The sequence below is a fragment of the Nematolebias whitei genome, chromosome 7, assembly GCF_014905685.2.
Source record: "Nematolebias whitei isolate Nwh7 chromosome 7, NemWhi1, whole genome shotgun sequence".
Lineage (NCBI taxonomy): Eukaryota > Metazoa > Chordata > Actinopteri > Cyprinodontiformes > Rivulidae > Nematolebias > Nematolebias whitei.
The window spans coordinates 16,033,939-16,046,925 of NC_056504.1; the positions used below are offsets into that span (position 1 = coordinate 16,033,939).

The 12,987-nt window shown below is 41.1% G+C and overlaps 1 protein-coding gene across 1 annotated transcript in view; it reads right to left on the minus strand.

The window, feature by feature from the left end:
* The window catches only part of trnt1 (tRNA nucleotidyl transferase, CCA-adding, 1), a 37,685-nt gene that overhangs the window by 22,741 nt on the left and 1,957 nt on the right, over positions 1-12,987 (minus strand). Inside the window, exon 2 of the mRNA XM_037679299.1 lies at positions 8,946-9,139. Within this exon, the coding sequence (XP_037535227.1) occupies positions 8,946-9,139 (194 nt within the window). The remainder of the gene's footprint in view (positions 1-8,945; positions 9,140-12,987) is intronic.

Below are 12,987 nucleotides of genomic sequence, written 5' to 3' on the forward strand. Positions count from 1 at the left end.
AGTTTCAGGGTAGAAGCTGTTCCTCAGTCTAATGGTTCTACACTTAATGCTCCTCGACCTCCTGCCTGAGGGGAGTGGGGCAAAAAGTGTGTGCTGGGTGAGCGGGGTTCTTCATCAACCAGGGTCTGGGGAATCAGGATGTTGAAGGCAGATGTGAAGTCCACAAAGAGCATACGGACGTAGGAGATAAACCTTTCTGACCATCAGTGTTGAATACAGTTCAGTGACAACTTTTTATGCTTCATCATTGGGAACAATTGTCTCCGTCTGGCAACCAGAGCAAGGGCAGAATGAACCACACAATACATTGTATTACTAACAGTACTGTAATAGTAATCCACATACACTAGTAAACACAAAACTCTGTCCTTACAGTGCTGTGACACAACAGCCAAGTCCAGAAGACACCCAAACATACTTGTGTCACCTTCTGTGTGTTGAACCAGCCTCACACCACTCAGACACTGTTGGGCTGTCGGCTCTGATTCATGTGTTCATAACTTACAGCTAGCGTCTCTGCAGTTCAGTCATGAATGGGGTGAAGTGATGAGCAACTCATCACTTCTGCTGGATCCATGAGGTTCCACCACAGAGATGCAGGATCCTGGTGCAGCTTCCTTCTTCACAGATTTGTTTAATTTCTTCTGAGGCGTCATGCAAAACGACTGACTGGGGGTGCAGAGCTGCCTTTTACTGGTGTCTTCTGATTTAACATCAGCAGTCATTCAGCAGTCATTCAGCACTTTCACAGAAAATGTAATTTCTGTAGTTTGACTGGAAATTCTGTTGGAACAGCCTTAAAAAGAAATTATGTAAACCTTAAACTTGAGGTTGGTTTATACCCTGAACTGAATATTGTTTCATTCACTTGCTTTAACTTTAAACTAGTTAGTCATTTGATCCAGTTTTACCTTTAAACTCACAGCTAGCTGCCTGTTTGATGATCGAGGCTGAGAAGTATAATCAGTTCCTTGAAAAAGTTCAGGGCTTCACTCGATCTTGTAGACTTTTATGATGCTGCTGAATGTTTTTCCGCTGTCAGAAGAAACCATTTCACACTGAACAACCACATCAAGCATTAGCAGAAATGCAGCTGTATCAGCAATGACCCAAGTGCTGATGAATCTGAGGGTTTCATCCACCAGCTCATCCTCTTATTGCTCAGCTTTATTTTATTTGATCTTTACCTCGTGTCTCAAATTGGTATTTACCGTATTTTCCGCCGTATGCATTGCACTGCCCTATAAGTCTCATCAGTCCAAATATTTAATAAAGTGGAAAAATTCATAAATACGTCGCTTCGCCGTATAAGTTGCATCATATTATGTGTTACCGCAGATGCGTCGCGTTTGTTACGCGTAACCACTGACAACCTGGGCCGGTGTGCCAAAAATTGATTGGCTGCCAAATGGCGGCTGCGGGAGCATGCACGGGACGACTTTAATAATTATTTACCAAGATTAACACTTAAAAACAATTATTTGTTTGCTCGACATTATAGTAAAGGTGTGTCTCAGTCTAACTTTTCCTTAATAAATGCACTTTAATGGTTAAATCAGCTGCATTTCAGGTGGATATCCGCAGGCACAGACCCACCTCACTGACCTCGGTGAACATCCAGGGAGTGGACATCGAGATCGTGGACTCATAAGTACAAACCGGATTCCAAAAAAGTTGGGAAACTAAACAAATTGGGAATAAAAACTGAATGCAATGATGTGGAGATGGCAAATGTCAATATTTTATTCGTAATATAACATAGATGACAGATCAAAAGTTTAATCTGGGTAAATGTAACATTTTAAAGGAAAAATATGTTGATTCAAATATCCTGATGCATGCTCAATAATCCAGGTAGAAAAATCTAAAAAAGTTAAATCTGGTCCTCTGGACATTCAAAAAAACAAAACAAAGCAAAACAACAAAAAAATGAAGAAACGTTTCGTCTCTCATCCGAGAGACTTCCTCAGTCTGAGGTGCTGTATTCAGCTCAGTCTCTTAAATAGCACCTTCGCAGAGTGGATCAACCAGTTTTGCTGCTGACAACCAAAACCAGCTGATCACATGCTCAAGGACCATCAGCCTAACAATGGATCATTAGCACACTGATGGCTGTTTACTATTCAGAGGGCTGAGTGATACTAGCAATCACAGCATTGTAAGAGGGGGACAATTGAACACGTAGGCCTCCACCCGTTTAACGATGGACGGTTTCTTTTCACAAAGATGGCCTCCTTTACTCCTCTCTCAAACCATCGTTCCTCTCTATCCAGGATGTGCACATCTTCATCCCTGAAAGAGTGACCGCTGGCCTGGAGATGAGTGTAGACCGCAGAGTCCTGGCCTGATGATGTTGATCTTCTGTGATGGGCCATCCTTTTGGCCAGTGGCTGTTTCAATGTGGATATCCTAACTGGGCCTTCCTAAAAGCAGAGAAGAAACCCAAACAGGACTCCAGTCAGCCAACAGGTGAAAAGGAGGAACCCAGACCAGTGGTCATTCCATATGTTGAGGGAGTATCAGAGAAACTGAGACGTTTATTTTCTAAACATAACATCACAGTGGCTTTTAAACCCCAAAATACATTACGGAAAAGACTGGTTCATCCCAAAGATCCAGTCCCCCGGCACAAACAGAGTAATGTTGTGTATGCTGTTCAGTGTCAGGAGGGCTGTGATCAGTCTTACATCGGGGAAACAAAACAGCCACTGGCCAAAAGGATGGCCCAGCACAGAAGATCAACATCATCAGGCCAGGACTCTGCAGTCTACACTCATCTCCAGGCCAGCAGTCACTCTTTCAGGGATGAAGATGTTCACATCCTGGACAGAGAGGAACGATGGTTTGAGAGAGGAGTAAAGGAGGCCATCTTTGTGAAAAGAAACCGTCCATCGTTAAACAGGGGTGGAGGCCTACGTGTTCAATTGTCCCCCTCTTACAATGCTGTGATTGCTAGTATCACTCAGCCCTCTGTGAATAGTAAACAGCCATCAGTGTGCTAATGATCCATTGTTAGGCTGATGGTCCTTCTTGAGCATGTGATCAGCTGGTTTTGGTTGTCAGCAGCAAAACTGGTTGATCCACTCTGAGAAGGTGCTATTTAAGAGACTGAGCTGAATACAGCAACTCAGACTGAGGAAGTCTCTTGGATGAGAGACGAAACGTTTCTACATTTTTTTGTTGTTTTGCTTTGTTTTGTTTTTTTGAATGTCCAGAGGACCAGATTTAACTTTTTTAAATGTTGATTCAAAATTTCAGTGTCAACAAATCCCAAAAAAGTTGGGACAAGTAGCAATAAGTAGCTGGCAAAAGGAAATTGAGGATAATGAACAGCTGGAAGACCAATTAACACTAATTAGGTCAATTGACAACATGATTGGGTATAAAAGAGCTTCTCAGAGTGTCAGTGTCTCTCAGAAGCCAAGATGGTAAGAGGATCACCAATTCCACCATTGTTGTGCAGAAAGATAGTGTAACAATACCAGAATGGTGTTACCCAGCGTAAAATAGCAAAGACTTTTAAGTTATCATCATCAACCGTGCATAACATCATCAAAAGATTCAGAGAATCTGGAACAATCGCTGTGCGTAAGGGTCAAGGCCGTAAAACTCTACTGGATGCTCGTGATCTCCGGCCCCTTAAACGTCACTGCACCTCAAACAGGAATGCCACTGTCAAGGAAATAACAGAATGGGCTCAGGAATACTTCCAGAAAGCATTGTCAGTGAACACAATCCACCTTGCCATCCGCCGTTGCCAGCTGAAACTCTACAGTGCAAAGAGGAAGCCATTTCTAAGCAAGCTCCACAAGCTCAGACGTTTGCACTGGGCCAGGGGTCATTTAAAATGGAGTGTGGCAAAATGGAAGACTGTTCTGTGGTCAGATGAGTCACGATTTGAAGTTCTTTATGGAACACTGGGACGCCATGTCATCCGGACCAGAGAGGACAAGGATAGCCCAAGTTGTTATCAACGCTCCGTTCAGAAGCCTGCATCACTGATGGTATGGGGTTGCATGAGCGCTTGTGGCATGGGCAGCTTGCATGTCTGGAAAGGCAACATTAATGCAGAGAAATATGTTCAGGTTCTAGAACAACATATGCTTCCATCTAGACGTCATCTCTTTCAGGGAAGACCCTGCATTTTTCAACACAATAATGCCAGACCACATTCTGCAGCAATCACAACATCATGGCTACGTAGGAGAAGGATCCGAGTACTGAAATGGCCAGCCTGCAGTCCAGATCTTGCACCTATAGAGAACATTTGGCGCATCATAAAGAGGAAGGTGCGACAAAGAAGGCCCAAGACGATTGAACAGTTAGAGGCCTGTATTAGACATGAATGGGAGCATTCCTATTTCTAAACTTGAGAAACTGGTCTTCTCTGTCCCCAGACGTCTGTTGAGTGTTGTAAGAAGAAGAGGGGATGCCACACAGTGGTAAAAATGGACTTGTCCCAATTTTTTGGGATTTGTTGACGCCATGAAATTTGGAAACAACAGATTTTTCCCTTAAAATTATACATTCTCTCAGTTTAAACTTTTGATCTGTGATTTGTGTTCTATTCTGAATAAAATATTAGATGTTGGCACCTCCACATCATTGCATTCAGTTTTTATTCGCAATTTGTTTAGTGTTCCAACTTTTTTGGAATTTGGTTTGTACCTGGGTGTTCCCCTGAACAATAAACTGGACTGGTCTCAACACTGATGCACTTTACAGGAAGGGTCAGAGCAGCCTCTACCTGCTGAGGAGACTGAGGTTTTTTGGAGTGCAGGGGGTGCTCCTGAAGACCTTCTTTGACTCGATAGTGGCATCAGCCATCTTCTATGGTGTTGTGTGTTGGAGCAGCAGCTTATCATCATCTGAGAAGAAGAAGCTAGATAAGCTCATCAAGAAGGCCAGCTCTGTGCTTGGATGCCCCCTCGACCAAGTGCAGGTGGTGGGAGATAGAAGGACTCTAGCTAAAATAACATCATTGCTGGACAACATCTCCCACCCTGTGCATGAAGCTGTTGCTGAACTGGACAGCTCGCTCAGTGACAGATTACTGCATCCTAAATGCACAAAGGAGCGTTACCGCAGGTCCTTCCTCCCAGCAGCTGTTAGACTCTACAACCACCACTGCTCCCAACAAACTCAATAAGGATTAAATACATGCTGACCTCTGCTGAAACACACTCTGCCTATAATACTGTATTGTAAATAGTCTGTCCTTATCAATGTTCAAACACATATTGAAAATTATTGATATTGTTTATCTTATTTCTTTATATATTGTATTGTTTATTAACATTTAGGAACTTTTGTGTGAAATATTTTTATCTTTTTATCCGTTGCTGCTGTTACACTTGAATTTCCCATCCGTGGGACAATAAAGGCTGTTTCTATTCTATTCTATTTCAAAAGATGATAAGTGGAAGCATGAACGTGCAGAGGGCGACTCACTGTGCATTTCTTAGAAATTTAACAAGATAACCACCTAAAAACAATTATTTGTTTGCTCGACTTTATAGTAAAGGTGTGTCTCAGTTGAACTTTTACTTAATAAATGCACTTCAATGGTCAAATCAGCTGCATTTCTCTGGGGCGGAGCAGCGAAATGAAGCTAATTTGACGGTTGCTGCAGGCAGATGACGGTGACAGACTATAGCAAGCCAATTGTGTCATTAATAGCCACATTTACCCATTACATTATATAATTGCATGACATACTACTTGACTGCCATCTAGCGGCTGAAAATGGTAGTGTTCAATATTTTCAGTCAGAATAAATGAAAAACGGTCATATCTCAGCCAACAATTGGCTTATAAATATGGGGAAAAATCCATAAATACATCGTTTTGGCATATAATGCAAGTTATGCAATAAAACGTGACTTATAGCTGAAAAATTTGTTACAAAAAAACATAAGAGGGCAAGGGTTGATGCAAAATCTTCTGGAAAAAAATCTTTGTAACTGAGTGACAAAACTGGATTCTACTGACTAAAGGATGTCAGTTTACTGTGACGTGAGGTGAAGTTCTTACAGCTCTCCTATGTTTGACACGTTTACAATGTTTGTTTTAGTTCAACACATTCTGTGAAGTTTACGGTCAACTCTCTGACAAACCTCCACTTTGTTTCAGATCAGGATGTAGTTGTTGGCAGGAGAACACAGGAGGTTCCCATTACAGTTTATTTTTGTACAGGCACCCTGAGATGACTTTTAATGGGAATGAAGTTGAATATAAACAAAGAGCACAAGAGAGAAAAGAGAACATCTCCAACTGTGAGCAAAACTGCCGAAATCAATAAAGTTAACACCTACTTCTTCTACTTGACCCATTCTCTCTTTGTAACCAAATATTAAACCAGCATTCTTTGAAGAAATGCATAAAAACACATCAGATACTTCAACACATGTCTTTCTTGGCATTTGGTGATGAATATGCTGGGTCACTGTACATTCAACCTTTGGGTGTGCACCTGAATGACAACCTCAGCTGAGGCAACACTACGAGCCTGATCAAGAAAGTTCATCATACCATACCATACCAATTTATTTATAAAGCACTTTAAACAGTGACAAAGCACACCAAAGTGCTGTACAGGGACAAACAGAACAAGCACATAGCAACAGATTACATAACAGGACACCAAAAAGTAGAAACCGACAAAAACAATAATGGATAACAACAACAACCGCAACATGACTAACACAGTGTGATACACACAGACTCAGCACAGATCACACAGTGCAGAAAGCCAGGGAATAGAAGTGTGTTTTTAAGCGAGATTTAAAAACTGTGAGGGAGGGGGCCTGTCTAACCAGCAGAGGTAACTCATTCCAAAGTCTTGGGCCTGCTACAGAGAAGGCCCTGTCACCTCTGCACTTGAGACGGGTTCCTGGGACTGTTAGGAGTGATATAGGAATGATTATTTTGATGCTTTTATGTCAATTAATACTTATACTCACTTTTGATACAGCTTATCTGCCCAAAGTCAGGCCTGTGCTGCAGATGTGTTTTGGAGTAATTAAAGTCCTCTGGGGGATGCTCTAACCAGAAGACCTGGCCCATCTTAAAGGTTAAGGTGACCCAGGTTTTGAAGGACATGTTTTTATGAAGCCATCGCTCTGTTGCACAGACTGCTTTGATGATGGAAAAACAGATTTTAATTAAATCTGTCCTCCTGGCAACCATCAAACTTGTTTTTCACTGCTCTCACGCGATCCGGTCAGGGAAAAGGTATAAAGGAGGTGTGACAGGCAAGGGAATTTTGGAAGTCTTGTGTGGACCAGCGCGCGGTGCCATGCAGTTGTTGATGTGAGTTCTGTCATTTGGATCGAAAGGCTTCCCGATCATTTGTCACGGTGAGAGATACTCATATCAATTTGTGTGTTAAGAGTGTACCAACTGTACATGACTTTGCTTGGCTGTTTTCTTGTGGCAGATTAATAAATGACAAATATTATTCTAGCAAGTTACAGTCTCTGTGTTTTATTTTTCCTCTTGTCTGAATATCTGGTGCCGACCGTTCACGAACCCTTTGATAAAGAATTTCATAATACAAGGAGCAACTGGTCTGCTGATCTGAGAGAACTCTACTTCCTCAGGCGGCTGAGACGAGCTGGTCTGAGAAGCTCAGTCCTCACCTCCTTCTACAGGTGTGCAGTGGAGAGCATCCTGTGCTCCAGCATCAACGAGTGGCGTGGTGGCTGCACAGCTGCAGAAAGAAAAGCTTTGCAGAGAGTGGTGAAGGCTGCACAGAAGACTGTTGGAGTCAGTCTCCCCACCATCACAGACATCTACACCTCCAGATGCAGGAAGAGGGCCACCTGCATCATGAAGGATCCCAATCACCCAGCATACACACTTTTTGCCCTGTTCCCCTCAGGAAGGAGGTTGAGGAGCATTAAGTGTAGAACCACTAGACTGAGGAACAGCTTCTACCCTGAGGCTGTTAGACTCATGAATCTCTAACCAGGAGAATCACTGTGAAAAATCGCATAATGTTGCTGCTGATCTGTTTCATGTTGCTGTGTTCATTCGTGCTCATCGTGTAACTGGGGTGTAACTGTGACCCTGTGTACACAATCTCGTTCCACCACATGTACCACATGTGATGCGAATGACAAATAAATCTCGGACTCTGATGTTCGTGCTGCTGTTAGATGTATAGTGTTTACCGTTTCTATGCAACTAGTGCTTAGTGTGTTTTTAGTTCAAATTTTTCTTAGTTCATATCTTAGATCTTATTACTGTTTTTCTATTACATTTGAATACTTTTGTTGGATGTAACTGGGACTCTGTGTACACAATTTCATTTCATCACATGTACCACATGTGGTGGAAAGACCAATAAAGAATCTTGAATTAACCTACAGGTCTAAACAGATTTTACAAGCCAAGTTCATAACGAATGAAAAATCCACACACTGTTTAAGCATCTTTTGATCCATTTTCTCTTAAAAATAAGTGTAATATGTTGTGTATTGTTCAGCAAAGAGTCTCTGTATGTAACTTAGTCCTACAAAAACCTTTTTTAAATTAAGTCACAAAACTTATAAGTGATTTAAATTTTTACATAACTTTATGCTCAATTTGAACTCAAAAATGTACTCTGACTTAAAGTTGGTCCAAAATTACCTAAGATGTAGAAAAAATAATTTTTTTCCATTATTCAATAGCTGATGTTGATAAAACTGAACTAACGCATAAATATGACACTAATCTTTAGAAAACTTGTGCAGAAACAATAAAAAAATATAGTTGTTAATATTCTCATTGTGCTGCCGCTCCGTTTTCTTTTCAGTCACAGCTCAGCTCACACTGATGAGAAACAGTTCATTCACCTTAAGAAAATAAAGAGCTACATTTTACAGAGTTGTTTAGCCAACTTCAAAACGGCTTTTAAAGCCCTGATTAAAAAACACGACGTCTCTTCTTCAGCTTCTTACTCGGGCTGTGATGGTCCCATGCTTCTCTCCTTTGTTGTTGATCATCCTGATTCCAGCGCTTTGGAACATCTGCTTCATCTCCTCTGGAGTGGCTGTGGTGGCAAAGTCCACATCATCAGGACGCTTCCCAGACAGCAGGTCCCGCACAGCACCCCCGGCAATCCGCAGCTCATACTGGTGCTTCTCAAACACCTCTAGGTGAAAAACAAAAATACTACAATGAAGTCTTGAAGTAGTCAAATGTTTTTTATTTTACTTATTTCTAGAAGATATTTTAGTAAAAACTGAATAAGGTATTAAGCTGTGAATTATGCCTTTACCTGAAGGATAATATTTATATTAGAAAAAAAAAGTATTAAGTACATTGGGCAGCACAGTGTCGCAGTTGGTAGAGCTGCTGCCTTCTCAACAAGAAGGTATTATTGTTAACTGGGAACTCTAAATAGTCCCCAAGTGAGAGTATGAATGGTTGTTTGTCTCGTTTGTCTCTTTTGTCCCAAAAGGGAAGAAGCAGGTAAAGATAATGGATGGATGGATGGATAAAGTGCAATTTTTTGGATGGTCAAATATAACTGGGAAATATTATTTTTGTTTTTTTACCAATAGATCAGTCTAAAGATTTGAAGTATTTTTGCTTTTTGAAGCAGTTGTTTTTCTCCCACAACATGAAGCAGGTTACAGAAACTAAACCAGTACATCAGTGCCAAGGAATACAGGAAACTTTATTTCACTAATAAAAACTAAGAGTAAAAACTAAACATCCCAGTATACCTGGATTATGGAGCATGGACTTTGTTAGTAAAAACTACACTTGCAGGGGAATAGGAAATTCATTTATCACCTTTTTTAATATTAGTTTTTTTTTTCCTGCAGCATTTTGTTTCTTTTCTGTTTTTCAGAATGTAATATTTTAAGGGTGCATTCACACTAGTCCTGTTTAGTCCGCTTTAATCGAACTCTAGCTCGTCTTCCTAGAAAGTCCGGTTCATTTAGGGAGGTGTGAACGCACCATTGAACTCTGTAATGGAACAAAAAGGCGAACTCTGGCCCGGGCTAAAACCTAGGTCTCGGTCCCGTAGAAGCGAACTCCAGCACGGTTCGAGTACGGTGTGAATGTAAACAGACCGAGCCCCGCTCCGCAGGGTAAACAAACACGCATTTCTCTGACCTTATATGGAGCCGTCAGCTGCCTTGTGTGGAAAAACAATATTCTCCATGGTCTTCTGTCTCATCTTCTGCTCAGGCTAAGTCCATTTTTGAAAAATGACAAAATATAACTCCTAAAACTGCTAAAACTTGATGCCACTTCGTTTTTATTTTTATTTACAGAAGAAGAAGTGTCTTCAGAGGTTTTTGTGTCGTTTCTTTCAGTAGTTCTTTGTGCAGCGCCCCCACAGGAGAGTGGGGAAATAGGTTGGTTCTACAGGTTGACTCGACTGCACAGTGCAGTGTGAATGCAAACGCACCAGCTCAAATGTAAACAAAAGGTTATGAATATTGGTCCCGAACCGAACCGAGTCTACCGGACTATCTGGTGTGAAAACGACCTAAGACGCAACAATAATTGTTTAGAATATTAAAACCAGAACAATTTACATTTGGAGGGAAAAACAAACTACGAAAATATCCAAACAAATTTGTGAGCACAGCAACATTAAAATCTGGATGTCCAAAAGACAACTGAATTAGTTGAGGACGAGGAATGGACACCTCTGTAAAATATCTTCATAGCAGGACCAACAAACAAACAGCCACCTGCTGCAGTTTTACTTCTGCATCTCTTTTTTACAACTCCAGTGCAACATGACCAATCTAAACTTGAGAAAGACCGTTGTAGTAACACCATGAGATTGAAAACAAACATTTGAAAGGCAAACCAGGCTGCACAACTAGTGCTAAAAAATATCACAACCTCCATTATAGCTTGTTTTGTTAAAATGAGGTCTTGTTGAGCTTTTTTTAGCAGCTGCCATAATTAGATAACTCAAAAAGACCTAAAAAAAAAGTTAAGTCTGGTCCTCTGGACATTCAAAAAAACGAAACAAAGTAAAACAAAAATTAAAAGTAGAAATGTTTTGTCTTTCATCCGAAAGACTTCCTCAGTCTGAAGTGCTGTATTCAGCTCAGTCTTATAAATAGCACCTTCTCAGAGTGGATCAACCAGTTTGCTGCTGACAACCAAAACCAGCTGCTCACATGATCAAGGAGGACCATCAGCCTAACAATGGATCATTAGCACACTGATGGTCGCTTGCTATTCACAGAGGGCTGAGTGATACTAGCAATCACAGCATTGTAAGAAGGGGACAGTTGAACCCAGAGGCCTCCACCCCTGTTTAATGATGGACGATTTCTTTTCACAAAGATGGCCTCCTTTACTCCACTCTCAAACCATCATTCCTCTCTGTCCAGGATGTGAACATCTTCAACCCTGAAAGAGTGACCGCTGGCCTGGAGATGAGTGTAGACCACAGAGTCCTGGCCTGATAATGTTGATCTTCTGTGCTGGGCCATCCTTTTGGCCAGTGGCTGTTTAGTTTCCCCGATGTAAGACTGATCACAGCCCTCCTGACACTGAACATCATACACAATATTACTCTGTTTGTGCCGGGGGACTGGATCTTTGGGATGAACCAGTCTTTGCCGTAATGTATTTTAGGGTTTAAGGTCGTTTTCACACTAGATAGTCCGGTAGACTCGGTTCGGGACCAATATTCATGAGCTTTTGTTTACATTTGAGCTGGTGACTTTGCATTCACACTGCACTGTGCAGTCGAGTCAACCTGTTCGAACCAACCTGTTCCCCCGCTCGCCTGTGCACCAAGAACTACTGAAACAACGAGAAAACCTCAGAAGAAGACACTTCTTCTTCTTCTGTAAACAAAAACAAGAATGGAGTGGCGTCAAATTTTAGCGGTATTAGGTTTTATGTATTGTCTGTGGCACATGTGCCAAACAAACATTTTTCAACAATGGAGTCTGCATGAGCGAAAGATTAGGCAGAAGACCATGGTGAGAGTTGTTTGTCAAGCAAGGCGGGTGAGACAGCATCGTATGAGGCAGTGTGCACCGAGAAGGAGAGCATCCAGGTTCATAGCCGACTCGGAGGCTCGGGTTCCGGATACCAGCCTTGTGTGCTCAGAGCTCCGCTGGTCACTGCAAAGCTGGAGATGGGGACTCGCAGATGGACGTTGCCAGACCCCGGCCGCGCGTAATCATAAAGGCTGAATCCCGATCCCACCCAGCAGTCAGGCGGACGGTGGAAGCGATTTTTAAATAAAATAATATTTTGTTTTTATACAAAAAATGTTTTAAAAAATTGCTGAAGCGATTTAAAAATGATTATTATTTTTTTTACACGTAAAAAGTTTTTTTAAATCGCTTCCACCATTCGTCGCAGACCAGTCTCTGTCCGCCTGTCTGCGCGGGTCGGGCCTTCATGATTACGTGCGGCTGGGGTCTTGGAACAGCCTCTGGAGTCACCAGCTGAGCTGGAGCTTGGAAGATGAGCCTGCCCGTCCTGTCTCCGGAGGAGAGGATCGTCATAAAAAAAAATAATTATATATATATATTTTAGCGTTGAAGATAAAAAAAAATAAATAAATAAACGGTGCCAGCTTCATCATGAAATCCTGTTTTCACTTTAATGACTGTTAACTCAGCTGAAAATCATTAAAAGACACAAAACTATTGGATCTCAGAAATATTTCCCTCAAACATGTTTAAAGAAAAGAGACGACCTTCAGTTCAACTTTGTTTTAACTCACAAATGTACAAATCACAAAACAAGAACTTTAAAGCAAAGCTAAAAATAAAATGTATATATGTGAACAAGAAAGGAAACCACACATTTAAAATGAACATTAAAAGTAGACACAATGAGTGCAAATACATCAAATGATGATGAAAACCTATAAAAATTTAAATGTAATGTTTTTGTAGAATCTGGTTCATCAGAGTTTTAATTTATACACACATATATATATATTTATATCTATAAATATATATAGATAAATATATATGTATATATATAAATACATAT